This window comes from Pantherophis guttatus, chromosome 18 (genome assembly GCF_059756535.1).
Source record: "Pantherophis guttatus breed Tessera chromosome 18, ASM5975653v1, whole genome shotgun sequence".
Taxonomy (NCBI): domain Eukaryota; kingdom Metazoa; phylum Chordata; class Lepidosauria; order Squamata; family Colubridae; genus Pantherophis; species Pantherophis guttatus.
In genome coordinates this window covers 4,073,623-4,100,750 of record NC_142080.1, presented here as the reverse complement: position 1 = coordinate 4,100,750, position 27,128 = coordinate 4,073,623, and the positions used below count along the sequence as shown (strand labels likewise).

The following is a 27,128-nucleotide window of genomic DNA, read 5'->3' as shown; positions in this document are numbered from 1 at the left end:
GGTGGGACCGGAAGGCCTAAAAATCAGTTGGTCGGCGCTGGAGCTGAGCTAGGGCAACCGTCGCGTGCCCACCAATATGGCTCCGCGTGCCATAGGTTCCCCATCACGACCTTAGGAGAAAAAGAAGGTTAAACACGGAGGAGGGGGACAAAAAAAACCCACTTAACAAAAGGCACACCATACTCACCTTTCGCAAAAGGCAACAGATGCGTTCGACATTTTTCAACCTTTCTCTCTGCGGGGAAATATAAAATGGATGTTGAAAACCGTCGCTTACGTCACAGACGGATACAATGGAGGGAAGAGAGGGGTTGGGGGGGTGACTCAAATCGGGGCTGCGAAAAGTTTGCGCCGGTTTTTGCAAAAAACCACCGAAAAAGACCCTCGTATTCGTCCTATGGGCCCCCAAGATTTTTTTTTATTATTATTCTTCACACATTTGAGGGTGGAGAAAAGTTGGGAGGGGGGGACTCTGCGTCCCCAGAAACGGGCCTGCTCTGCGGTACAATTGCTGGGAAATCCAAGAAAAAAACTAATCCCGCCTCCGAAGCCCATTTTACAGATGGGGAAGACCGAGTGAAGGATGGGCAAAGTTTCTTTTTAGCGGAGAATCCCGGAACAGGGAGATGACGGCTTCCAGATGGGAGCCGAGAACTGAAGTTCCCAGATCTTCGTAACGCAGCCAAGGACGGGGAGCTGTGAAGTGGGCGCCTTGCAAAAAACATTTGGCAGGTCCAAATTTTAACTGTTCAGGAACAGAAAGTCATAAAGAGCCTTGGATGCTATCAATAGAAGAGACTATTTATGGCTCAGGGTTGAATGGAGAGGGGGGGGTCTCTCTGGAGCTCGGGTGGTTATCTTGCAAGACATTTCGTAAGCTGGTTAGGTAACGTCATCAGTGCTAGAAGGGAGTGCGGTTAATGGAGAGGAGAAAAAGGATTGTGGGTTCCTGGGCGCTCTCTGAGGAGCTTGGTGGTTTCATGTTTCATGAGCCAACTAGGTAACATTATCAGTACTAGGAGGAGGAGGAGGAGAAAGAAAGAAAAAGAGGAGGAGGAGAAGCAAAAAGGAGGAGAAGAAAGAAGAGGAGAAGAAGAAAGAAAGAAAAGGAGGAGAAAGAGGAGAAAGAAAAGGAGGAGGAGAAGGAGGAGAAAGAAAGAAGGAGCAGGAGGAGAAAGGAGAAAGAAGAGGAGAAGAAGAAAGAGAAAGGAGGAGGAGGAGGGGAAGAAAGAAAAGGAAGAGGAGGCGGAGGAGAAAGGAGGAGGAGGAGAAGAAGAGGAGAAGGAGAAGAAAGAAAGGAGAAAAAGAAAAGGAGGAGGGGGAGGAGGAGAAAGGAGGAAGAGGAGGAGGAGGAAGAAGAGGAGAAAGGAGGAGAAGGAGAAGAAAGAAAGAAAAGGAGGAGAAAGAAAGAAAAGGAGGAGGAGAAAGAAGAGGAGAAGGAGAAGAAAGAAAGGAGGAGAAAGAAAGAAGAGGAGGAGGAGGAGAGGAGGAGGAGGAAGAGGAGGAGAAGGAGAAGAAAAAGAAAAGGAGGAGAAAGAGAAAGAAAAGGAGGAGGAGAAAGAAAAGGAGGAGGAGGAGAAAGAGGAGAAAGAAAAGGAGGAGAAGTAAGAGAAAGAAGAGGAGGAGGAGAAAGAAAAGGAGGAGGAGAAAGGAGAAAAAAAGAGAAGGAGAAGAAAAAGGAGGAGGAGAAGAAGACAAAAGACAGAGAAAAGGAGGAGGAGAAGGAGGAGAAGAAAGAAAGAGAAAAGGAGAAAGAGGAGGAGGAGGAGGAGGACTGGGTGTCCTTGGTGCTCTCTGAGCTGGGGAGTTTTTTTGCCGACGTTTCAGGACCCAACTAGGCAACGTTATCAGTGCTGAAACGGAATGGCTTTGCTCTCTGTTTATAATACAAGGGGCTTATTTGCAGGGAGCAAACTCCACCCTCCGTAGCGCCGATGACGTTACCTAGTTGGGTAATCGCTTCTTGTCCTGCCTTCAGGTGCTTTGGAGAACAGGTGGACCCCCTCTTCTTTGGGGGCAGCCCCTCAAATATTGGAAGGCTGCTATCATGTCTCCCCTGGTCCTTCTTTTCATCAAACTAAACACCTAAATCTTCTCCCCTTTTTAAATGTAAATTTTAATTTGTTTTTAAATTATGGGGCATTTTAAATTTGTTCAGCCAAATTATTTAATTCGTTTTTATTCTATTTTAAATTTTTGTATTTATGCGTTTTATCCTGTGGCTGTTCACCGCCCTGAGTCCTTCGGGAGTAGGGCGGGATAGAAATTTAAATAAATAAATAAAATAAATAAACTAGACACCCCCAATTCCAGCAGTCGTTCTTCATATGTTTTAGCCTCTAATCCTCTTCGCTGCTCTTCTCTGCACTCTTTCCAGAGTCTCATCGTTTTTTTTAAATATCGGACTGACCAAAATTGGATACAGTCCAAAAAGTCCTCAACTTACAACACTTCATTTAGTGACCGTTACAACGGCACTGAAAAAAAAAAAGTGACTTGTAACCGTTTCTCACACTTAACGACCGTTGCAGCGTTCTCCGCAGTCACGTGATCAAAAGTCAAGACGCTTGCCAGCGGGCTCCTATTTATGACCGTCCTGGGGTCACGTGCTCCCGTTTTGCGACCCCCTGGCGCGGAAAGTCAAGGGGAGGGGGGTGGGGAAGAGGCCAGATCGGCTTAACGACCGTGCGACTGACTTAACAACGGCAGTGATTCGCTTAACAACGATGGCAAGAAAAGTTGTAAAAAAGGGGCGGAATTTATTGAACGAATGTTTCCCTTCAGCGACATAAATTTTGGGCTCGACCACGGTCGTACGTCGAGGACTACCAATATTCCAAGGGGAGGGGTGTCTTATAAAGTTTTATAAAGTGGTATTAAGACTTCGTAACACAGTGGCTCCGCAGCTAAGACGCTCAGCTTGTCGATCGAAAGTGTTGACAGTTCAGCGGTTCGAATCTCAGCACCGCGGAACGGGGTGAGCTCCCGTTACTTGTCCCAGCTTCTGCCAACCTAGCAGTTCGAAAGCAGGTAAAAAAATGCAAGTAAAAAAATAGGCACCACCTTTGGTGGGAAGGGAACAGCGTTCTGTGCGCCTTTGGCGTTGAGTCATGCCGGCCACGTGACCACGGAGACGTCTTCGGACAGCGCTGGCTCTTCGGCTTTGAAACGGAGAGGAGCAGCGCCCCCTAGAGTCGGGAACGACTAGCACGTATGCGCGAGGGGAACCTTTACCTTTACCGACACTTCACGTGACCTATTAATGCAAGCCCAGGACTTCAGGAGAACCCCTCTCTTTATTTCTAGTTCGAAACTCGGCCTCGTTTTGGGCCTTTGCATGCAAAACCTCGCAGGGCTCTTTTGCGGATTTTTGCTTGGAGATTCCATGCGATGGAAGACGAGAGCTTTTCATTTTCCACCTGCTTGCAAATGTGCCCTGATCCAGGGCATCCACCTCGTTTCTGCGGCCCGGCGGGATCGTAGGAAGGGAGTGTGGAAAAAAATAAAATAAATTGAGGTCAGACGGTACTATTTATACCTTAAGGATGAGATGGGCCAGCTGAGAGACATCACACACTCTTGGTGAAGTGCCAGCCACAATTTAAGAAGGCAAATTGCAAAAAAAAAAATCTGGGACTCTTCATCGTGTCCTTTGCTGATCTTGAGATTCACATGTTCTAGTTTTGATCTCAAAGGGGGCTTCCTCGCCTGCAGGAAAACCGTTTACGCCTCGGAGACGGAGCTGAATTCTGAATTTTTATTTTGTTTTTTGTTTAAAAAAGGGCATTTCTCAAACGCTTCGGAGCCTATGGAAAAGCTCGTGAAAAAAAAACAATACCTCGGGGGGGGGGCTGCCCCAAAGAAGAGGGAGTCAAGCTATTCTCCAAAGCACCTGAAAGGCAGGACGAGAAGCGACGGAGTGGAAACTCGTCAAGGAGAGAGAGAGAGAGAAGCAAGCTGGAAATGAAAGGAGGAATTTGGCTAACAGCTAACAGGACAATTAAATCAGGGGAACGACTTGCCACCAGAAGCGTTGGGTGCTCCAACGCTGGAGGTTTTTTTTTAAGGAGAGACTAGACAATCGCTTTTCTCAAATGGTGTAGGATCTCCTGCTTGAGAAGGGGGGTTGGACTAGATGACCTCAAAGGTCCCTTCATCCGGTTTATTAGGTTTTATGGGTTAGTTTTTAATTGTATAGCCTGGGGTTTTAAATTGGGAGGGCGATTAATTTAATTTATTTTTTAGTTATCTTAACTTTTGTATTGTATGTTATTTTAATTTTCGGCTGTTCACCGCCTTGAGTCCCTTCGGGGAGAAGGGCGGTATATAAATTCAATAAATAATAATGATAATAATAATAATAATAATAATAATAATAATAATAATAATAATAATAATCCTTCCTTCCTTCCTTCCTTCCTTCCTTCCTTCCTTCCTTCCTTCCTTCCTTCCTTCCTTCCTTCCTTCCTTCCTTCGTTCCTCCAAGTAGGAGACCCTCTACCGTTCCAGACACATGGCTGTCCAATCTCTTCTTAAAAACCTTTAAAAATAGTAAAATCTCTGCCATTTTTAACACCTCTTTCGTCCATTACTGTTAGTCTGGCTTTTATACTTTTTCCATCTTCAATTTTACAAGGAAATCTTGATTTTTTTATTTATTTTTTTCATTATGAACCGTTTTTTTAAAATCTCGGTTCTACACTGCCCGGAATTCGCCGTTTTACAAGATGGGCAGCTGCAATTAAATCGGTTTAATTAACCACAAAATTGTTACCTCCAGTTCAAAGCTTGCCCCGTCTCTCTCTCTCTCTCTCTCCCCCCCTCTCTCTCACACACACACGCACCAACAAACACACGCAAACACGCAAACAGCCTAAACAGCAGGGGCAGCGTCTTTGACAAGCCCCTCCAATTTGCAAATTTCCGTCCAACCGATGGGGCAGAAAAAATGAGAAAACCAGCTTGTAAAGCAGTCGGAGCTGATGTTAATTTTCATGGAGACGATATTAAATTCAATTAAATTGCGTGGAAAACCACTCCAGTTATTTAAGGGTGCTTTTTCTCCGAACCAACTGGATATATTTTCTCGTAATGAAGAAGGTGAGGGTGCAAATTTAAGTAGGAATTAAGTAGAAAAACACACACACACAAAAAGAAAAGGGAATACATGCTTAATTTTACACGTGCTAACGGCAGCTAAAATTCTATTTGCGCAACAACTTGTTTAGCGCATTGTAAACTGCCCTGAGTCTCCGGAGAAGGGTGGCATATAAATCAAAAATAAAATAAAAATAAAATAAATAAAATAAAATAAACAACAGAAAAGTGAAGAGATCTCTACAGAGGAAAACGTAATCCCAAAGATATTAGAAGGTGCAGAAATGGATAGATTAACGCTTAAAGTCAAGGAAAAGGAAGAAACTTTTGAATACTTTTTAACCTGTGGACTCATTTTTATCAATGGCTAGCCAATAAAAACGGAAATGTGGAAATATAAGAGAAGGATTAATTTTATAAGGAAGGTTTATTAAAGTGGGCAAGCAAATATTATTACTGTTATGTGATCAATATTAAGGTTATGAATATTGTTATGATGACGATTTCTCAAAATTAATTGTACTTGGACAATAACACAGTTTATGTAAAAATGGGATTTTTTAAATATTAAATAAAAACTTTTTAAAAATATGTATTTTTAGGGGGTTTCGTTTTGCAACTTCCGTGTCGCAACGTAGCTTGCAAAAGGAACGCGAGAAAATTTTCTTCGGCGTCTGACGCCGTATGTACTGCCAATTCCTTCTCATAAACTTTTGGGTCGTTGCCACATTTAACTCGGATTTAAATTGTTTAAAAGAAGCAGACACAATACTAAGGCAGTCCTGGACTTACAACAGTTTGTTTAGTGACCGTCCAAAGTTACGACAGCACTGAAAAAAAAGTGACTTAGGACTGTTTTTCACACTTACGACCGTTGCAGTATCCCCGTGGTCACCGGATCAAAATTCAGACGCTTGGGAACTGACTCGTATTTACGACGGTGGCAGTGTCCCAGGGTCACGTGATCCCCTTTTGCGACCTTCTGACAAGCCAGGTCAACGGGATGGGGGGGGGTGGGGAGCCGGATTCACTTAACAACTGTGTTACCGATTGTCAGGGTTCTGACAGATGCCCTAATTAATTCATGAGCCTCGAGCCAAGATTCAAAAGAAATCCAGTTATTTATTAGGAGCAACATGTCGGCACATACCCAAGTGGAGTCAGCTCTGGCCCCACGTAATTTACGTCCCAACTATGACCCTGTTTCCCCTCTTCCCAGGGTGTGTCATCAATCACATTCTCCAACGGAGCACTTTCGCGGGCTGTAGAAAACACGCCTCTCCGGCTGGCTCTGGTAACCTAGGATGCAGCTGTGAGAAAGATATGCATGGAATGTGCTTCTCGTTGCTGGTGTAGCTCCGTCGGTTTTCCCGCAACTCGAGAGCAGGCCAGGAATGCTTTACGAGTTGACCCCGATTTAAGAAGGGCAGCGATTCACTTAACAAACGTGGTGAGAAAAGGCGTAAAACGGAGCAAACTCATGTAACAAATTTCTCCACTTAGCAACATAAATTCTGGTCTCAATTAATCAATCAATCCGTTAAATCGAGGACGACTTGCAAAAGAAGGAGGTGATTGCAATGTCTATAAAGAAATAATTTACACCTCCACGGAAATACAGCAAAATAAGGATGCAAATCCTCTTGAATGCATTTGGGTTGATATAAAAGGGGAAAAAAAAAAAGAATGACATTGCCAACGGTGTATACGTATAGTCCTCGCCTTACGACCTCAATTGAGCCCGACATACCTGTTGCTAAATGGGACAGTTCTCAAGTGAGTTTTGCCCCCATTTTCTGGCCACGCCTGTTAAGCAAATCACTAAATTAGTAAGACGGCTGCTAAGTGAATCCAGTTTCATGCAACCGCCCCTAAGTGACTGTCATAAGTCTGTTGCCAAGCGTCTCGAGTTTCTGACAGCCGGGAAGCTGTGACGGTCGTAAGTGTGCAAAACGGTCCCAAGTCCCTTTTTTTTTTTGGTGCCGCTGGGACTTCAAACGGTCGCTAAATGAACTGTCGTAAGTCGAGGATTATCTGTAAATCTCCACAGAAATACAGCAGGCCCGTGACGCAAAAAAAAAAGGGGGGGGGGAAGAATGGTTTTGCGCCGTTAAGCGTATACTGAAGAGAGGAAATAAATGAACTTTTTTGGCCTGTTTAAAGCAGATTAACAGAGTTCGAAGGGACCCCTTTAGGTCATCTAGTCCAACCCCGCCCCCCAAGCAGGAGATTTTTGACTAGCGGGGAAGGAGAGGGAGAAGACAGACAAATGGAGACACACAAACCTCAGACACGATATGTTTAGACTTACTGCCCTGGCTGGATTGCCCTGATCGATGGGATTCTTAAAATCTATGTGCAATTCGTCAAAGGCGATTATCTAAATAAAAAAGAAAGAACGAGAGAGACAGAGAAAGAAAGAAAGAAAAAGAGAGAGAGAGAGAGAGAGAGAGAGAAACAAATTCAGAAAATGTTCTTGCTCCAGGAGAAAAAAAAGCACACAGGCAGGTCGAGCCATTATAATCACCAATTATAATTATACAGAATATAAATAAATATAATTATGTAAGTCCAGGACTTGCACGGATGCTCCATAAGGAAAGAAAAACAGGGTTAATATATATATATATATATAGAGAGAGAGAGAGAGAGAGAGAGAGAGAGAGAGATCAGGGTGCAGAATTGGCACCCGGATCTGAAATCCGCGGGGTTTACACCGCAGACAAGATGGGTCTGAGCATCTGCTTTTGAGATGTTTTGGAGTTCAGAAGTTAGCCCTGGAGTGGAACCCCAATTTCCATCAGTCCCTGCCGGTAAGGAGGATGGGTTTTGAGGTTTCCGGCGACAACTGGAAATTTGCAGATTCCTAGACTGATATAATCTCATGTACAAATAAAACAATGAATACATGAGAATACATGTCTCTCTCTCTCTCTCTCTCTCTCTCTCTCTCTTTCTATCATCTATCTCTCTATCCTCTTATCTCTATCTAAACTACCTATCTATCATTTCTATCATCTTTCTATCATCTATGTCTTTATGTCTTTGTCTCTATCTTTCTATATCTCTACCTTTCTCTCTATGTCTATGTCTATTATCTATCTATCTATCTATCTATCTATCTATCTATCTATCTATCTATCTATCTATCTATTTCCTTCCTTCCTTCCTCCTTCCTTCCCTCTTCTCTTCCTCCCTCACTTGCATCTATCATCTATCTCTCTTTCTATCTCTATCTAATCTACCTATAATTTATCTCTATCATCTCTCTATCATCTATGTCACTATGTCTCTATCTTTCTATATCGATTTCTATAACTCTTTCTGTCTATTATCTATCTATCATCTATCTATCTATCTATCTATCTATCTATCTATCTATCTATCTATCAATCTACCCATTAATCATGCACAGGTAATCCTCAAAGTACAACTACAGCCGAGACCAGAATTCCTGTTGCTAAGTAAGGCAGTTGTTAAATGAGTCACATCCAATGTTACAACCTTTCCTTTTTTTTTTTTTTTGCCTCGGTTGTTAAGCCAGCAAATCACTGCAGCCGTTAACCACATCACACCGTCGTTAAGCAAATCTGGCTCCTCCTCCCCGCGCCCCCGTTGATTTGGCCTGTCGGAAGCTGGCTGGGAATTCTGTGATCATGTGACACCCCGTAAATACGTTATCCGTTCCCAAGCACCATAAATTTGGATCACATGATGGTGAGAATGCTGTGACGGTCATAAACCCGAGGACCGGACGTAACTCCCGTTTTTGCAATGCCGTTGCAACTCTGAACAATTGTTAAGCCCAGGACTGCCCGATATCAAACATTGCTATAATTCTAATACTCTCCCAATTCTCGTGGGATTTTTTTTTTGGATGCTGGGAGAAAGCATTAGCTTACACGATTATTTTATTTTTAACAAAACCACGATAAGCTTTCTATTTAGAAAGATTAGCGCCGTTCTCATTTATTCTCCCCCTTTGCTTATTCACCGTCGAAAGAGGGAGGGAAAAAAAACCCACAAAACAGCGAGAAGGATTCGAAAAGTTCAATAAAGAAAGAAATGTTGAAGAGAAGCTAATTCGGGTTTTTTATCCGTGGAATAAATCAGCTTCCGGGCTCGATCTGCGGCTCTCGGATGGATCGAAGCACTTCTCACAAAAGGAAAAAAATTATCTTTAAAAAAAAGGGTTTATTATTCATTAAAACGATCTTTTTTTTTTTTTTTAAAGGGGGCTTATTCTTTTTATCTTCTGGCTGCTCCCAGTCAAAGTACCGTATTTTTTGGAGTATAAACTGTACCGGAGTATAAAACGCACCTATCTTTTTTGGTGAGGAAAAGAAGAAAAAGAAATCTCCCTCTGCCACTGCCCAGTTTTGCCTTCTTGCAGCAAACAGCAAACAGACTGCTTTACTTTCAGTTTCGTTTTCAGCATAGCTTGATTAGCACAAGGAAAAAACAAAAATCTGCTCCAGCAATTTACCTCTTTGCAGCAAGCAGCAGAGGCCTGAGCTGAGAGTAAATCAGCTGAGAGTCGGGAGGCGATCCAATCAACTTGTTAATTAGGCTGTGCTGAAGCTGAAAAGAGCTGTTTTTTCTTGCTGTTTGCTTGCAAGGAGGTAACTGCTGGGAGGCAGAGGCCAAAGGGTGGGGGCCAGTGGGTGGGCGGGGCTACATTCGGTGTATAAGACGCACCTAAATTTTCACCCCCTTTTAGGGGAGAAAAAGGTGCGTCTTATACTCCGAAAAATACGGTATTTCCAACCATCACTTTTATCTCAAGGCTAAACTTTTCATGTTGCCAGGTACCAAAGTCAAAATTAAATAAATTTTAAAAAGCAGAGAGGAAAATTCCTGCGTTGAATAAATCTGCGTTTTAAGGAACTGATCGCCTCCGGATTTCCTCTGGAGTTTCAAAAATAAAGAAAGAAAGAATAAACACACCCTAAAAGACATAAATGAATGCAAAAGGCAACAGAACCTGCTTAAAAAGCTAGGGGGTCGTGACAATTGAATAGAACCTCCATGCTCAGGAATAGCGTACCGTTTCTAAACCAGCTTCTGGAAAAACAGAAACCTTAATAAGGGCTAAATTGGAGATATAGTTGTCCTTCAAATAACCAGGCTCTAGAAAAGAGCTTTCTAGATATTAGGCATTCCTCCATGTACGACCGCAACTTAGCCCCGTTGCTAAGCAAGACAGTTGTTAAGTGAGTTTCGACTCATCTGACGACCTTCCCGGCCACCGCTGTTAAGCGAATCACTCCCGTTGTTAACTTAGTGTTACGGCCGTTAAATGAATCCGGCTTCCCCATTGACTTGGCTTGTCGGGAAAAGGAGGATCCATCGATCCCGGAACGCCACACCACTGTCATAAATACGAGAACCGGGTGCCAAGCGTCTAAATTTTCGATTAGGGGATTGCCGCAACGGTCTTTAAGTGTGAAAAACGGTCCTTTTTTTCAGTGCCGTTGTAACTTTGGTCACTAAACGAACCCTCGGGGATTTTCCACGGGAAAAGGGAGAAATTTGGGGGGGGGGACAGTTTTCTTCCCGGATTCTACCGTGAGAAGGAAGGCCGCCAAATTTTGTAACTTGGGCATTTTCTCGCCTTTGCTCTCACTCTCCTACAGGAGCCCACGTGTATACAACCCCCCCATTACACTACACCATTTTATCTGCTTATTTGCTGTTACTCTCTACCTGTTCTCTCTGCATGATCACTGTTTGATCATTGCTACTTGTAGCTTTCTACTATTTATTGAATGTTTTAATACTGAACTTGTTCGTTTGAAACGCACGAAGAACTGTTTTCTTGTGTAATGACAACAACTGGTAAGAAGACTTTGTACTTGGAATATCCCTGAATTGATATTTTAACTATCGCCTTATCCGTGTATGACTTGGATTGTTATCGGACTTTGCTTTACTTTTTTCTAAAAGTAAAAAACTACCACAACTGTGTGTCAGTATATTAACTGTGGTTATTCAGCCGCTTTCATGTGCATACTCAAGGGATACTCTGCTCAATAACTCATAACATCGGTTATGAGCCCAGAATATCCTTAACACACACATACAGAGGCACAAATGCACAGGCCCATCTGCCGTTCTCCATTGTGGCATCTTCTTCTTTCGGGAACAAAACAGCTTGCAAAATCCTGCCAAGCTGGGTGAGTCAAACACGATCGTTTTCCCGGTGCCGTCACTCCGGAGGGAAAAAAAAAAGACATTTTAATTTTCTTTCTTTCTTTTTCTTTTCCACTTCATATTTTCTTTTTTTCTTTCCCTGAAGTCTATGGGAGCCCAGCGCGGCTGACAACCTTTCCAGAACCACCCACGTCTCTCCCCAGGTCCCTTGTCCTCTGCCGGCGGAGAAGCTGAACTTTCGCTGCCTCCCAGCACGACAAAATAATAATAATTTTTTTTAAAAAAAAAATTCTTTCGTTGGAAGGGATCTTTCTACTCCAGCCCATAATAGGCGCTTCCCTGCCCACGCAGCGTTTGCCTGCTGCTGTTAAATGACAAGAGAGAAAGAAAGAGAGAGACTGACTTGCCAGGGGCGAGAAAAGGACAGCGGAGTCGGCTCACGAGGGCGAGCAGGTCTTCTGGGAGGAAAGGGCACCACTGGGGGATCTTTCCATGTGGGGAGACATGTCAACTCGCAAAGAATCTCTGGCCTGCTCTCGAGTTGCCATAGGCAAGGGGGGGTGGGAAACCGATGAAGCAATATGGCAGCCAAAGACAGGAGCGCATTCCAGACATATCTTTCCCAAGGCTGTCTCCCAGGGTGACCCACAGCGGCCTGAAGGGGAGTGATCTCTACAACCCGCGAAATTGCTCCGTTGGCGAATGTGATTGATGACACACCCTGTGTGGGAGGGGGAAACAGGGTCATGATTAGGGCCGTAAATTCCGTGGGGTCAGAGTTGGCAGAAAAGGGAGGAGGAGGAGGATGGGTGTAAAACCACCTGCTGTGAGAAATCAAAGATGGAATTCTCTTTTTTTCTCAGGTTAAGGGGTGGGTGGGGGAAATCCGGGGCTGCTTAAAGGAAGAACTGTGCAGAATGGGGGAGAGTGAGACTACAGAACTCCCTGCCACTAGATGGAGGGGTGTTTGGGCCGGATTTTGAAAAGATCCGAATAGGGCAAATGTATAGAAAATCCAGACAATATTAGACAGAATAATTAACCAGTGGAACGACTTGCCTCCAGAAATTGTGGGTGCTTCAACACTGGAGGTTTTTAAGAAGAGAATTGGATAAATATTTGTCTGAAATGGTGTAGGGCCTTCTGCCTGAGCAGGGGGTTGGACTAGAAGACCTCTAAGGTCCCTTCTAACTCTGATATTCTGCTAAGATCTGGATTGTGATGGCTTGGCCCTTTCTTGAGTCCCAAAACCCCATTCCTTATCCAAAATTCTGGACTAAATTAGCTTCCTTCTCATGACATTAAATTCTTCTTACATTTTTCACCAATTTGGCAACTTTGGGAGAACCCGGATTTTTAAAAAGGACAAGCTTCTAGTCCTCACGAACCTGATCTTTTGGGTTTTTTTTTCTTTTTTTAAAAATTCTCTTTGAATATACGTAGTCCTCCACTTACAAGAATTCGTTTAGCGACCATTATAAGTTACGATTCACTGGAAAAAAGTGACTTATGTGATCGTTTTTTTACTTTTGGGGGTCGTTGCGGCAAACTCCACCCCCACCCCATGTGATTTAAACATTCGGCGGTTTGATCCCCGACTCACATTTATGATGGTCGCAGAGTCCTGGGGTCACGCGATCCCCTCCTGCGATGAGCAAAAGTCCAGGGGGTGGAAGGAAGTCAGATTCATTTAAGAACCATGTGACCGATTTAACAACTGCAGTGATTCATTGAACATAATTATAAATTATCTAGAATGAATGAATGAAGAAAGAAAGAAAGGAATGAATGAATGAATGAATAAAGAAAGGAAGGAAGGAAGGAAGGAATGAATGAATAAAGAAAGGAAGGAAGGAATGAAGAAAGAAAGGAAGGAATGAAGAAAGGAATGAATGAATGAAGAAAGGAATGAATAAAGAAAGAAAAGAATGAATGAATAAAGGAATGAATGAATGAAGAAAGGAATGAATGAATGAATGAAGAAAGAGGAATGAATGAATGAAGAAAGAGGAATGAATGAATGAATAAAGAAATGAATGAATGAAGAAAGAAAGGAATGAATGAAGAAAGAAAGGAATGAATAAAGGAAGAAAAGAATGAATGAATAAAGAAAGGAATGAATGAATGAATGAAGAAAGAGGAATGAATGAATGAATGAATAAAGAAAGGAATGAATGAAGAAAGAAAGGAATGAATGAAGAAAGGAATGAATAAAGAAAGAAAAGAATGAATGAATAAAGAAAGGAATGAATGAATGAATGAATGAAGAAAGAGGAATGAATGAATGAATGAATAAAGAAATGAATGAATGAAGAAAGAAAGGAAGGAATGAATAAAGGAATGAATAAAGGAATGAATAAATAAACAAATGAATGAATAAAGGAATGAATGAATAAAGAAAGGAATGAAGAAAGGAATGAAGAAAGAAAGAAAAGAAAGAATGAATGAAGAAAGGAATGAATGAATAAATAAATAAAGAAACAAACGAATGGATGGATGGATGAGTAAATAAATAAATAAGGCCAAAAAAAAAAGTTGCAAAACGGGGCAAATCATACTGAACAAATGTCTCACTTAACGACCTAGGCTCGATTGTGATCGTTTTAAGTCCAGCGACTGCTTGCCATTCAACCCACATCGGATGAGTTTCTTTGTATAATTTCAACAGCCGCCGCGTCTTCGCCTATTTCGGGTCGGGGGTTTCAAACCCACCCACCCCTCCGCTTCTTTGGAAATTCATCCTTCGTTTTATCTTCTCCTGCCCCCCTCCCCTCTTTTGCTCCAGTGACAGTCAAAGCACAAATTGCATCCATCACCTGTCAAAATCACGCTGAGTCCCGCTGAAGCCCGGGAAAAAATGCCTAGCAACGCTGACACGCTCACTTCCGTGTGCCCAGCCGGAGCGATTTTCACACCACGGGTGTCTCTCTCTCTCTCTCTCTCCTTCCTGAATCCGCCTTCACTTCTATTTCTTTTTTCTCTCTCTCTCTTCCCTCCCTTCCCTGTCTACCGAGCGCCAGATATTTTTTTTTTTAATTTTGGTCAAAAAAAAAAAAAAAAGAGAGAGAAAACAATTTTAACTATTTCTCCAGGAAGCTTCCTGAAGGAGAGTTGCAATGAAAAAAGAACGTGTAGGTGGCAAAAAGAAGGGGGAAAAAAATCCACCTTCTCGGATTTGCACGTTTCGGCTTATCGACGAAGGAAAGATTTATGAGAGGCTTGGTGCACGCCGTCGATGAGTAGTGCTTAAACCTGGTTTAAGGAGAGGCCGGCATTGCGCATTCACTTCAACCTGCTTGCCCCAAGGAAACATATTCTGTCCTCGGGTGACACCTTATTTTTTTTTTTAAAGGACAAGGGTCTAGTCCTCATGAACCTGATTTTTTTTCCTTTTCCCTTCCTTCCCACTTTTCTCATTCCCATCTTCCTTCCTTCCTTGAACTTTCTTGCAATTTACATACTTCTTACAAAATCACCTTTCTTCCTTCTTTCCTGTTGCTTATAATTTACATACTTCTTAGAAATTTCCTTCCTTCCTTTCTTAAAATTTACATACTTCTTAGAAATTTCCTTCCTTCCTTCCTTCCTTTCCTTCCTTCCTTCCTTCCTTCCTGTTTCTCGTAATTTACATACTTCTTAGAAATTTCCTTCCTTCCTTCCTTATAATTTACATACTTCTTAGAAATTTCCTTTCTTCCTTCCTTCCTTTTTCTTATAGTTTACATACTTCTTAGAAATTTCCTTCCTTCCTTCCTTCCTTTTTCTTATAATTTACATATTCTTAGAAATTTCCTTCCTTTTTATAGTTTGCATACTTTAGAAATTTCCTTCCTTATAATTTACATACTTCTTAGAAATTTCCTTTCTTCCTTCCTTCCTTTTTCTTATAGTTTGCATACTTCTTAGAAATTTCCTTCCTTCCTTCTTATAATTTACATATTCTTAGAAATTTCCTTCCCTCCTGAACTTTCTTGCAATGTTCATATTTCTTAGAAATTTCCTTCCTTCCTTGAACTTTCTTCTAATTTTCCTTCCTTCCTTCCTTCCTTCCTTCCTTCCTTCCTTCCTTCCTTCCTTCCTTCCTCCCTTCCTCTTCCCTCCCTCCCTTTTTTTCCTCACACAACTTCCTTTCCCTTCCCTTCCCCAGGATTGATTCTCAACCAGGGATCCTCTGATGGGAGATCTCTTCTTTCCAATTACAGATCAAAGGAACCAGGGCTTTGGGTGATCCAGTCTAATCTTGGGGCTTCAGAAGGAGAGTCAAGACTATGGACAGCTCCGTTAAAGAGAAGTGCAGAAAATTCACAATCGGAAAGATGACAAAACGGGGGAAATTAACCCCATCTTGCCATCTCTGATGCCTAAAGCAAATCGTGGAGAAATGCAAAATTGGATCCTCACAAAATACACTTTTCTAGAAATGTTTTCCAGGCCAGAAACCAAGATTCACAGTGTTTGTTTATTCCTAAGCCTGGAGCAAACAGATTTTTCCTACCAGCATAAGACATTCCTGTTGCTATTTCTAATATATATATATATATATGTATACAGTAGTGGCCAAAATTGTGGAAACCTTTTGGGAACCTTTCTAAAAACTAGCTAATAACACCACTTTTTTTTTTTTTTTTTTGGAGTAGTACCATAAAATGATATATCCATGGAAAGATAATTTAATCAAGAATGTAATGCAATAACTTTTAGGAAGGATTTGCTATTAGAATAGCAGTTACAGCATAAAGAAGAAAAGCGAAACAGGTAGAAAAAAATGAGATATACAAAAATGATCACCATAGGAAAAAAGGAGATATGCAAAAATGATCCCCATGTCAGTTAATACTTCGCTGGGTAACCTTTTAGCATGAATGACGGCCTTACGACGTCTTCCCATGGAGGGAACCAAGTCTTTTAGTTCTAATGTGAAACCAAGATTGAATGATGGCTTCTATTAACTGGGTTTTATTGCTGGGTCACTTCTAATTAACAAAGTTTCTTGAGTCGGCTCCATAGATTTTCCATTGGGTGAAGGTCTGGGCTATTCCTAGGCCATTCCAGCAGTGGAATAGGATTATCTTGAAACTCCAGAAAAAAAGTGGTGTTATTAGCCATCAAACCTCACAAATACACTTTTCCCAAAAAGTTTCCACAATTTTGCCCACTACTATATGTATATAAAATCATATATTTTTCCAGATGGACTATTACTCAGCCAAGGTTGAATTAGGACTACAGCCAAATGGGAAAACCTTTAGGAGAATTTCTTAGGGCAAAGATTGCACCTCGCATTAAAACTTTCTCGGACTTGTGGACGGAAAACGGGAGCCAGATTCTGCAAATCCAGTCCTCGACTTACGACCACAACTGAGCCTGGCACTTATGTCGCTAAGCGAGCTCGGCCTGATGGTACAACCTTCCTTGCCACAGTTGTCAGGGGAACGAATCCCTGCTGTTGTTAAGTTAGTCACACCCGGTCGTTAATCCGGCTTCCCTGTGGCTGTTCAGATGGTCGCAAAAGGGGGATTGTGTGACACCCCCCCCCCCCGGGATGATGCTGACCGTCATAAATACGAGCATTTGAATTTTAATCCCATGACCATAAGGGATGTCGGTGTGAAAAACAGTCCTAAATGCTTTTTTTTTTTTTCAGTCCCGTTGTAACTTTGAATCGTCACTAAACAAATTGTTGTAATTTGAGGACTAGCTGTATCCCGTGAGCAGCTTGTAAAAACACCTCTTCCCCTCCCAGCCCCCCACCCTTCATATGGCTCACATGTTAAGGAACCGTGGAAATCACGCAGGCGTTTGCAGAGATCCCGTCTTTCTGGGATCCATCCGGCATCAAAAGCCACAATTCAGAACAATTGTTTCTGCTCAGCCTTCGGAATGGCAGCTGCCATTGTCGGCGCTGATAGCCGTGAAACCAAGATCCGGCCAAGTGGCTTGAGCTTATTATTACTATTATTATTATTTTTTAAAAAGCTATTTTTAAGCTTTTAAGACCCTCGCGGCTTCCAGCCGTAACCGGTTCCCTGAGCTAATAAAACGAATTATTGTGGTCGTAGGTCAAGGACTGCCTGTATTAATTATCCTGTTCCTTGAAGATTTAAACCTAGGCTTTAAGTTTCTTGAAGTTTCAGCCTAGGCCAGTGATGGCTAACCTTGTGCCAGGAGCGGGGGAGGGGGGGAGGAGGAGGGGGTCGTGCGCACGCATGCCCACACCCATAATTCTATGCGCTCCATCCCCGCGCATGAACCCCCCCTCACTCCTGGCACGTGATGGCACGGTGGGCTCAGTAGGCCTGTTTTTCGCTCTCCCCAGGCTCCGGAAGCTTCCTTGGAGCCTGGGGAGGGCGAAAATGGCCTTCCCCACCCCCAGGACGCCCTCCGGAGGCCAGAAACGGCTCGTTTGCCGACTTCCGGTCCCATCGTTCTGGAGGCTGGGGAGAGCAAAAAACGGGCCTTCCGGTCCCACCTGAAGTTGGCAAATGGGCTGTTTTCGGCCACCGGAGGGCCTCTGTGGGGTGGGGAAGGCTGTTTTCGCCCTCCCCAGGCTCCTAGAAAGGCTCTGGAGGCTGGGAGGGAGAAAAACGGGCCTTCTCCACCCCTACCCCCGAAACCCTCCGGAGGCCGGAAACAGCCTGTTTGCCAACTTCCGGTGGGCCCAGAAGGCCCGAAAATCAGCTGACACCGGAGCTGAGCTTGCATGCCCACTGATACGGCTACGCCTGTTCCATAGGTTCGCCATCACGGGCCGAGGCTGTAAAAAAATAAATGAATTAAACATTGGTTCAGGAGAGAGAAAAATCAACGTTCTTTAAATGGCTTCATCTATTAAAGCATCCAAAATATACCAGCTTTGGAACTGACCCAAATCCTTGATCGGGGAGAGAATTCCGAGTACCCCATTTTCTATCCGGAGCAAAGACCGACAGGTCAGCTTGCTAAATAAAATAAAATAAAAAAAATCGCAAAGGCCATGGCAAAAATTGCAACGAGAGAGAAATAAGACATTTCAGCCGGGCATCCCCGACGGGATGGACCGAGGCAAAACCAACTTCAAATATTTTTTTTTGAGTTAACGGTAAAAGGAAATGCGATTTAGTCTCTCTTTTGTCAAAAACCAGGAGTTTATGGCAGCGGGTAGCAACGAATAAAACAGTGGTCTGGAACGGGCATTGGATAGGGGGGAAAAAAATCTGAATTTTGATGAGGTGGATGTCAGCATCCTGATGCTGCCATAAAAAGACGCGGCTTGACTTTTCACCTACTTATTTTCTCTGTAGATAATATCCCCTAGGAGATGGGATGGGAGGGGGGAACATTCCTGTGAGGTGAGGTCAGAAGCTGGGGAGACTGACTTGGAAGATGGCCAATGAGAAGATGAGAATTGGGGAACGGAAAGGGAAGGGTTTGGGGGGGGGTCAGAGGGTTAGTACCGCTACGACGAAGTCGGGGCCAGATCTGTCGTACTCAATAAATGGAATATTAATTGTTTGGGAGTGCAATTTATTTGAGATGACATCGAAACCTGACAGTGGCAGGATTTGGGTTTGGCTAGTCTAGAGAAAAGAAGGAGTAGCGGGAGACGTGATAGCATCTTCCAAGATTTGAGGGGCTGCCCCGAAGAAGATTTGGGGGTCAACCTATTCTCCAAAGCCCCTGAAGGCAGGACAAGAAGCAACGGATGGAAACTCATCAAGGAGAGAGAGAGAAGCAACCTGGAATGAAGGAGAAACTTCCTAACAGTTAGGACAATTAACCAGTGGAACAGCTTGCCACCAGAAGTTGTGGCTGCTCCATCACTGGAGCCTTTAAGAAAAGACCGGACAACCCCTTGTGTCATGTTGCATAGGGTCTCCTGTTTGAGAAGACCCCCAAGACCCCTTCCGGCTCTATTCGGCTTCTGATGGATCGGCTCTTCTTTTAATCCCCATCCTGTTAAATCTTCCGGCTGCCAGTTAGCCAGGGGCTAATCTTTTGTATCCCTTTCTCTGCAAAATTGCTCGATATTTTTTTTTTTTTTCTACACACCTTCGATCTTGGATTGGCGGTTGAAGCTGAATCACGGCAAGGCAGCCGTGCCAAGGAAGAGGGGGGCGGCGTTCGCTTCTTTTATCTCGCACCCCTTTTCTTCCTTCCCATCCGGGTTGCGGGGTGAGGGAGGCCCAAAGGCTTGGAAATTTGGAAGCTGGGCTAATGCCAGCCCACCCCCCCCAGCCCCCCAATATCCTGGCGGCTCACGGGTGTAGGAGAGTCTTTTGAGAACAGCCCGGCCCGACAGAAACGCGGGGGAAGAGAAGAGGGAAATAATATACGGGGAAAACTCTTGTTTTTATTCTTGTTTTCAACCTTGAAGGTACTGTCGGTTGCTAGGGCAACCGGAGCTGTCAATTTTGGGGTGTTTTGTGTGCTAACCAGCAGAAAAAGAGGGGTGGGGGGAGAGCTGGGAATCCATTGAGGGTCACTGCCCCCCCTCTAGATAATCCACAAATTATATTCTGAATTCCTCATCCTGTTGAATCCTCTGCTCGGCCCCGTATCCTCAGCCAACAGTATCTTGGCAGCCAGAGACTACATCTCCCATCCTTCCCATCCAGCTAGTCTTTTCTTCCCCGCGGGATCTGCAACTTGTTCACCTCTGCAAGGACGGGCGTGAAATCCTCCCCTCTAAAGGAGGGAGCAAATTGACGAAAGCCAAGTGGCTAGTCCCTGGTGTCAGCCCGAGCTAGTTGATTCGAAGACGAGCAAGAGTTGGATGGGACTTTGGAGGTCTTCTAGTCTAACTCAGACAGGAAAGCCTATATACCATGGTTGTTGAATTAAGCTTAATCCAACTTTGTTTAATCCTTTAATTAAGATTAAGCTAACTCCGGGGCTGATTGAGCGGGGCAGATTGGCTTGCAGACGTCTCGTTACCCAACTAGGGAACGTCGTCAGGGTGGAGTGAGGTAGGGTTTGCAAATCTGATTACAGTCTCTGCTTAGGCCGAAGGAATCCAATTTTCTCTTTTCTTTCCGTTCCTCAGCCAGGGACGCCTTTCAAAAAAAAAAAAAAAAGGAGGATATACTGTACTTTTCCTCTGGAAAAAAATAAAAAATAATTGATTCCTTGATAACTTCGCTTCGCCAGCCCTGGCAAAGGCTCATTTTGGATGGCGAAATATTTCTTGAATAGCCGCCTCCGGTGGTGCCAACACAGAGAGAGAAAACCGGTCGAAAAAGGGAGAGACCTCGTACCTCAGAATCCCCTCATAAATCCAAAAGGACAATCAATTTCCCCAAAAGGGTAACCATGGAAATAAATCAATATATATATATATATATACATAGGTGTCTCTAATTATTGAGCCCGTTTCCGACGTCTAGCAGGCCTTGCCATCCCCAGTGACACCTAGAAGACTGGCTGCCAAGCTCAACGTGCTAACCCCTCCGTTCTCTTCATGAGGACTAGAAACTCGGGGCCTTGCTTTGTGCCGTGTGCGGGGGGAGGGGGGGCAAGGCACTCTAGCGGGGACCCCAAAGGAGACGGAGAAAAGCCTAAAACTGCACACTGCCACCTGTGCGTGATTGGGAGGTGCCCACGCACACGACGGCGAGGATTTCCTCGAGGGTGACGCTCGCGCAGCACTCGAACTCAGATCCCGAGAAAGGCAAGAAGGGGGCAGCCGTCCTCCTCCTCAAACCCGGCTTGGGTTTTCTTGCAAATTGTATTTCCGTCGGGTTTGAGTTCTCGCCAAGAGTGAAAACCATGGATTCTGGGTTTTTTTTTTTCGGTTGCAGAAATGAAAACTATATTTCCCAGCCGCCCAAGGGTTTAAGATCAGGAAGGTCTTCCGGCGAGGACACGGATCAAAAGCAAATTGCATTCCGTCGACCCCCAAACTCTCTGCAAATGGGGGTTCGATACTGAATCGCATCCGTTTTGATATTTTATGTCATGTTTCTTTACTGGTATCCTGAGCTTTGAAAAAAAATAAAATAAACAGGCTGTTTGATAAACAGGGGGGTCAGCCTAGAAGACCTCCGAGGTCCCTTCCGGCCTGAGGATTCTACATACAAATAATTCAAGGTGGCAAATATATCCAACGCAACCTCTGCCTATTTTCACAACAACAACCCTGTGAAGTGATTGGGTTGACAGAGGGAGAGGGAGGGAGGGAGGGATTGAGAGAGAGAGAGAGATTGAAAGAGAGAGGAGAGAGATTGAAAGAGAGAGGAGAGAGATTGATATATATATATATACGTGTGTGTGTAAACAAAGAAGCAGACATTCTGCGAGCTCCAGAACTAAAATAATTAAAATTTTATTCTACTAAGCTTTCTTTGTTTACAAATATACCTGGAACTCGTATTTTTAGAATAGTTTGTTATATCTATATCTATATCTATATCTATATATCTATATATCTATATCTATATCTATATCTATATCTATATCTATATATCTATATCTATATATGCAAAAAATTAAAATCTCGGGTGTTTTCCCGCGTCATGTTAAATAAGTTAGTTAAAATGTTTAAAATTCTGGTTAAAATCCTATCTTAAAACCAGAATTTTAAACATTTTAACTAACTTGTTTAACATGACGTGGGAAAACACCTGAGATTTTAATTTTTTGCATACACACACCCGCGAAAACTTAAGACACACACACACACACACACACACACATAAAATATAAAGGGAAGACAAGCAGAAGACATCCGAGATCTGAATGAATGAAATAGCCTTATTAAATACTTTGTTCTTTATATACAGTAGTTTATACACTGCTCAAACAACTAAAGGGAACACAAAACTACTGTATGTAACGAACGAAGTATTTAATAAGGCTATTTCATTCATTCAGATCTCGGATGTCTTCTGCTTGTCTTCCCTTTATTTTTTTGAGCAGTGTATATATATATATATATATATATATATCGCTGATAAAGAAATAACATGCAGGCAGCCCAAATTCAAATCCAAGTAAGGGTATGGCTAGCTAATGAGAGCTAAATAGCTTGAGATAGATAGATAGATAGATAGATAGATAGATAGATAGATAGATAGATAGATAGATAGAGAGAGAGAGAGAGAGAGAGAGAGAGAGAGATACAGAGGGAGGGAGGGAGAGAGGGAGGGAGGGGCAGGTAGGTGGGCTGGCCCAGTCACCCAGCCAGCTCTATGGCTAAGGCATTACTAGAACTCCCAGTCTCCTGGTGATTCACCCAGTGTTACCCAACCGTCTTTCATACCTAAAGCAGAACTAGAACTCATCGTCTCCCGGTGATTCATCCAGAGTCACCCAGTCGTCTTTCATTCCTAAGGCAGGACTAGAACTCACCATCTCCTAATTCGTGCCTACGGCAGGACTAGAACTCACCATCTCCCGGTGATTCATCCAGAGTCACCCAGTCGTCTTTCATTCCTAAGGCAGAACTAGAACTCACCGTCTCCTAATTCGTGCCTAAGGCAGGACTAGAACTCACCGTCTCCCGGTGATTCCTCCAGAGTCACCCAGTCGTCTTTCATTCCTAAGGCAGGACTAGAACTCACCATCTCCTAATTCGTGCCTATGGCAGGACTAGAACTCACCATCTCCCGGTGATTCATCCAGAGTCACCCAGCTGTCTTTCATGCCTAAGGCAGAACTAGAACTCACCATCTCCTAATTCGTGCCTAAGGCAGGACTAGAACTCACCGTCTCCTAATTCGTGCCTAAGGCAGGACTAGAACTCACCGTCTCCCAGTGATTCGTCCAGAGTCACCCAGTCGTCTTTCATTCCTAAGGCAGAACTAGAACTCACCGTCTCCTAATTTGTGCCTACGGCAGGACTAGAACTCACCGTCTCCCGGTGATTCGTCCAGAGTCACCCAGCCGTCTTTCATGCCTAAGGCAGAACTAGAACTCACCGTCTCCTAATTCATGCCTAAGGCAGGACTAGAACTCACCGTCTCCTAATTCGTGCCTAAGGCAGGACTAGAACTCACCGTCTCCCGGTGATTCATCCAGAGTCACCCAGCCGTCTTTCATGCCTAAGGCCAGACTAGAATTCACCGACTCCTGGTGATCGGCCCAAAGTCACCCAGCCGGCTTTCACGCCTAAGGCAAAACTAGAAATCTCCCGATTTCGCGCCTGATGCCTTAAACCACCAAACAGGCTTGCCAGAGCCCCCCGGTACAAAAACTATAACTCCCAAGAGCACCCACTTGAGCTACTGACAAGGTAGCCTGGGAATGGCCGTTCCCAGGTCCTGGAAATCCACAGGCCTCCCTCAAGTATTTCAAAGGGGGGGGGCAGAGAGGACCCTCCCCAAAGAGTCCCATCGACTACGAAACATCACAATCACTTCAAATGGGAGGCACCCCTAGTCCTTTTTTATTTTTTTTAAAAACAAAAACAACAACTTTTGAGGTAGGCTCTCCTCTCTCAAAAATAAATCTGGAAAATAACCATTCGGATACATCGAAACGATCCCGACGTACATTGAAAAATGAAGATTATCCAAGAGAGCCATTTAAAAAAAAAAAAAAAAAGAACACGAAAAGCTCAAGATAACATTCCGGAATATTTTGCGATATGAATGCAATATTAATTCCTGAATATTTGACATTTTAAAACAAAGTGTGGGGGGGGGGGACCTTACCATCAACCCTTAAACTCGCTGGTTAAAACCCCGGTTAAAAGCTCAGAGAGCGACGAAAAAAACCGACGTTCCAATCCTACGTCGGTTCGTATCGTTTAAATAAAGGAACCCCATTCCTGATTTAAGCATCCTTGGACCGTTTTATTGTCAAACCGAATCCGATACCCATTATTATTATTATATTATTATTATTATTTAAAAAAAAGAAGCAGCAGGAATTCCAAGCATTTTTACACTCCAATCAGATCCACGGAGGGAGGGGGATTTATTTCGCTCAGATCCTGCCCTCTCCCCCCCCACCCCACGAAACCCCCCCCTCCCCAAAAAACGAGCCCCACAGCGAAGGAGTTAAAAGATGCCAGCATCCCCATTTATTAAGAAAGGGCTCTCTATTGTAAACACATGTAGTTCCCATGGCAACCAGAGTCAGGTTCCTTGGTTACAGATGGAGGAGAGGAAAATTGGGGAGGGGGGCCGGAGAGGTGGAGGACAGAAAATGGAGGAACAGAAGGAGATTTAAAAAAATAATAATAATTTTAATTTTTTTTGTTTTAATCAAATCCTTTCCTGGGATTCCTGAACACGTCACCCGAAAAGGAAGAAGATGGGAAAAAAAATCTTATTTTGATTTTTTTAAAAAAAATAATAAAAAAAAATATGAGGTAGGGGATAGCTGGAAAGTTGCAAAGGAGGGGGCCAGGAGGAAGAGGATTTTTTCTGAATTTGGGGGAGGGGGCTTCAGTGCCCCCTTTTAGGGGTGTATAGATAGATAGATGGATGGATGGAGCTTTCCTGAGTGTGTCCCAATCAAGCCAAATTTCGCACCCAGTCCCTTTGAGGGGCGACGGCTACCCCCCCTCAAAAAAACCCATGACCCCCCCATTTCCCCCCCGACAGAAATAAGGCGGGCTTTGCAACCCCCAGACCCAAATCGCGGTCTCTCCCTCCCCTCTGCGAGGACCGGAGGTGTCTCTGCCGGTTTGAGGGATTCACGGGGAGGGGGCTTTCTCGTCCGCCAAATTGCTCAGTTCTGGGGCCCCCCCAGGTGCCGAAAGACCCTCCCCTCAAAAAAAAAAAGCCCCCACAAGGCCGAAGATTGAGATAGATGATGTAGATAGATAGATGACCCCCCCACCCTAAAAAAAATCCAGTGCTTTCCTAGCCCTTCAGTGGGGAGGGGGCTTCAGTGGGTTCCAGATCCTCAGGAATCTTGTTTTTGAGATTTCAGCCCCTTCCCCATAAACTTAAACCCCTCTCCCCATCCCGGGTTTGCCAGGCCCTCCCAAAATTGCCCCCTCCCCGATTTCTCCCCCCATCACTTCTCCAGCCTGGTCAGAGAAACCCCCAACCCCCCAAGATGGCTTGATGTCTGCTTTGGATGCCCCCCCCCACCCTTCGTCCTCTCCCCCAAACCCCTAAGACCCAGACCCAGACCCCTGCCCTTCTCCTTTCCCCCCTTTAGACCCTTCCCCAGTCACCTGCTCTCCCTTTCCCAATCCTTAAGCCCCCTCCCCCCCTTCCAGAGCCCTTAAACCCCTTCCTCTCTCTTCCCTGGCCCTTCAGACCCCTGCATCCGCCACCCCCCATTCCCCAGCCCCTAAGCCCTTGCCCTTCCTTCCCCAGTCTTTGAGCCCCCTCCCCATTCTTCCCCAGCCCCCTGCCCTTGGACCCCTGAGACCCCTCCTCTCCTTTCTCTCTCCCCTCCCTTCCAGAGCCCTTGAGCCCCTTCCTCTCTCTTCCCGGCCCCTGCCCTTCCTTCCCCAGTCTTTGAGCCCCCTCCCCATCCTTCCCCAGCCCCCTGCCCTCTGGCCCCTCAGCCCCCTCCTCTCCTTTCTCTCTGGCCCTTGAGCCCCCTCCCCTTCCTTCCAGAGCCCTTTCCTCTCTCTTCCCGGCCCCTAAGCCCCCTGCCCTTCCTTCCCCAGTCTTTGAGCCCCCTCCCCATCCTTCCTACGCCCCCTGCCCTCCGGCCCCTGAGCCCCCTCCTGTCCTCTCTCTTCCCTGGCCCTTAAACCCCTTCCTCTCTCTTCCCTGGCCTTTCAGCCCCCTGCCCCCCCACTCCCCCTCCCCTAAGCCCCCTCCCCTCCCTTCCAGAGCCCTTAAGCCCCTTCCTCTCTCTTCCCCAGATGCTAAGCCCCCTGCCCTTCGTTCCTTCCCCAGTCTTTGAGCCCCCCTCCCCATCCTTCCCCAGCCCCCTGCCTTTCGGACCCTGAGAGCCTCCTCCCCTCCTTTCTCTCTGGCCCTTGAGCCCCCTCCCCTCCCTTCCAGAGCCCTTAAGCCCCTTCCTCTCTCTTCCCCAGTCTTTGAGCCCCCTCCTTCCTACGCCCCCTGCCCTCCGGCCCCTGAGCCCCCTCCTCTCCTTTCTCTCTGGCCCTTGAGCCCCCTCCCCTCCCTTCCGGAGCCCTTTCCTCTCTCTTCCCCAGTCTTTGAGCCCCCCTCCCCATCCTTCCCCAGCCCCCTGGCCCCTGAGCCCCCTCCCCTCCCTCCCTCCCAGAGCCCTTCAGCCCCTTCCTCTCTCTTCCCTGGCCCTTCAGCCCCCTGCCCCCTCCCCTGGGCCCCATGCCGGGGTGGGGGGGGTGGGACGAGAGACCCCCACTCACATGCCAGATGACGAAGAAGATGAGCGAGGCGCAGAGGACCAGCGTGAGCATGTAGCAGAAGGCGGCGAAGGTGAAGGCCATGGCGGGGGTGGCCGCAGGGCAAGGGGGGGCTACTCGGCCATCGGAGGCGCCGGGCCGGGGTCTCCCACAGCCGCGGCAGCCGCTACGAGACCGGCGGGAGCAGCCGCGACGCCCCCCGCATCCTCCCGGCTCCGCCGCCGTCTGCCGCCGCGGAGAAAGTGAGGAGTGGGGGGGCGGGGGGAGGAGCCAGAACTCGGAGGGGGCGGGGATAGAACGCCCGGGGGGGGCGGAGCCAATCTGCACAGGTGGCTGGGAATCAGGGGCTGCGGAGTGCCGCTGAGGCTCATGGGTGGGGTTTTTTTGGGTGGGTGGGTGGGGCTTTGGGGGGAACCCCCCCCCTCTGAAGCTGCCACAACTTCGGGTTTTGGGAAAAGGGGGGGGAGGCCGGGATGGACTCCAACTCCCATCGTCCCCTACCGAGAAAGACCCCCCCCCATTTGACTCATCAACCACAAAGGTCTTCCTTCTCAGGAGCTGGGCCCTGCTGGACTACAAATCCCATCCTTCCCCCCCCAGTTGGCCGGGCAAAAGGAAGGCTTTAGAATAGAATAACTGTAGAATTGGAAGGGAC

The 27,128-nt window shown here is 45.4% G+C and overlaps 1 protein-coding gene across 3 annotated transcripts in view; it reads right to left on the bottom strand.

The window, feature by feature from the left end:
- Positions 1-26,711, bottom strand: part of CNIH2 (cornichon family AMPA receptor auxiliary protein 2) — a 39,179-nt gene extending 12,468 nt beyond the window's left edge. Inside the window, exons 1-3 of one of the 3 annotated variants that reach the window (XM_034408061.3) lie at positions 26,477-26,711; positions 7,409-7,477; positions 188-235 (exon numbers count right to left, since the gene is read on the bottom strand). In XM_034408061.3, the coding sequence (XP_034263952.1) occupies positions 188-235; positions 7,409-7,477; positions 26,477-26,557 (198 nt within the window). In that variant the 5' untranslated portion in view covers positions 26,558-26,711. Of the gene's footprint in view, positions 1-187; positions 236-7,408; positions 7,478-11,180; positions 11,309-26,476 lie in introns of those variants that run through there. The other 2 variants (XM_060685082.2, XM_060685083.2) reach the window with 2 other exon arrangements.
- Positions 26,712-27,128: the final 417 nt, after the last annotated feature.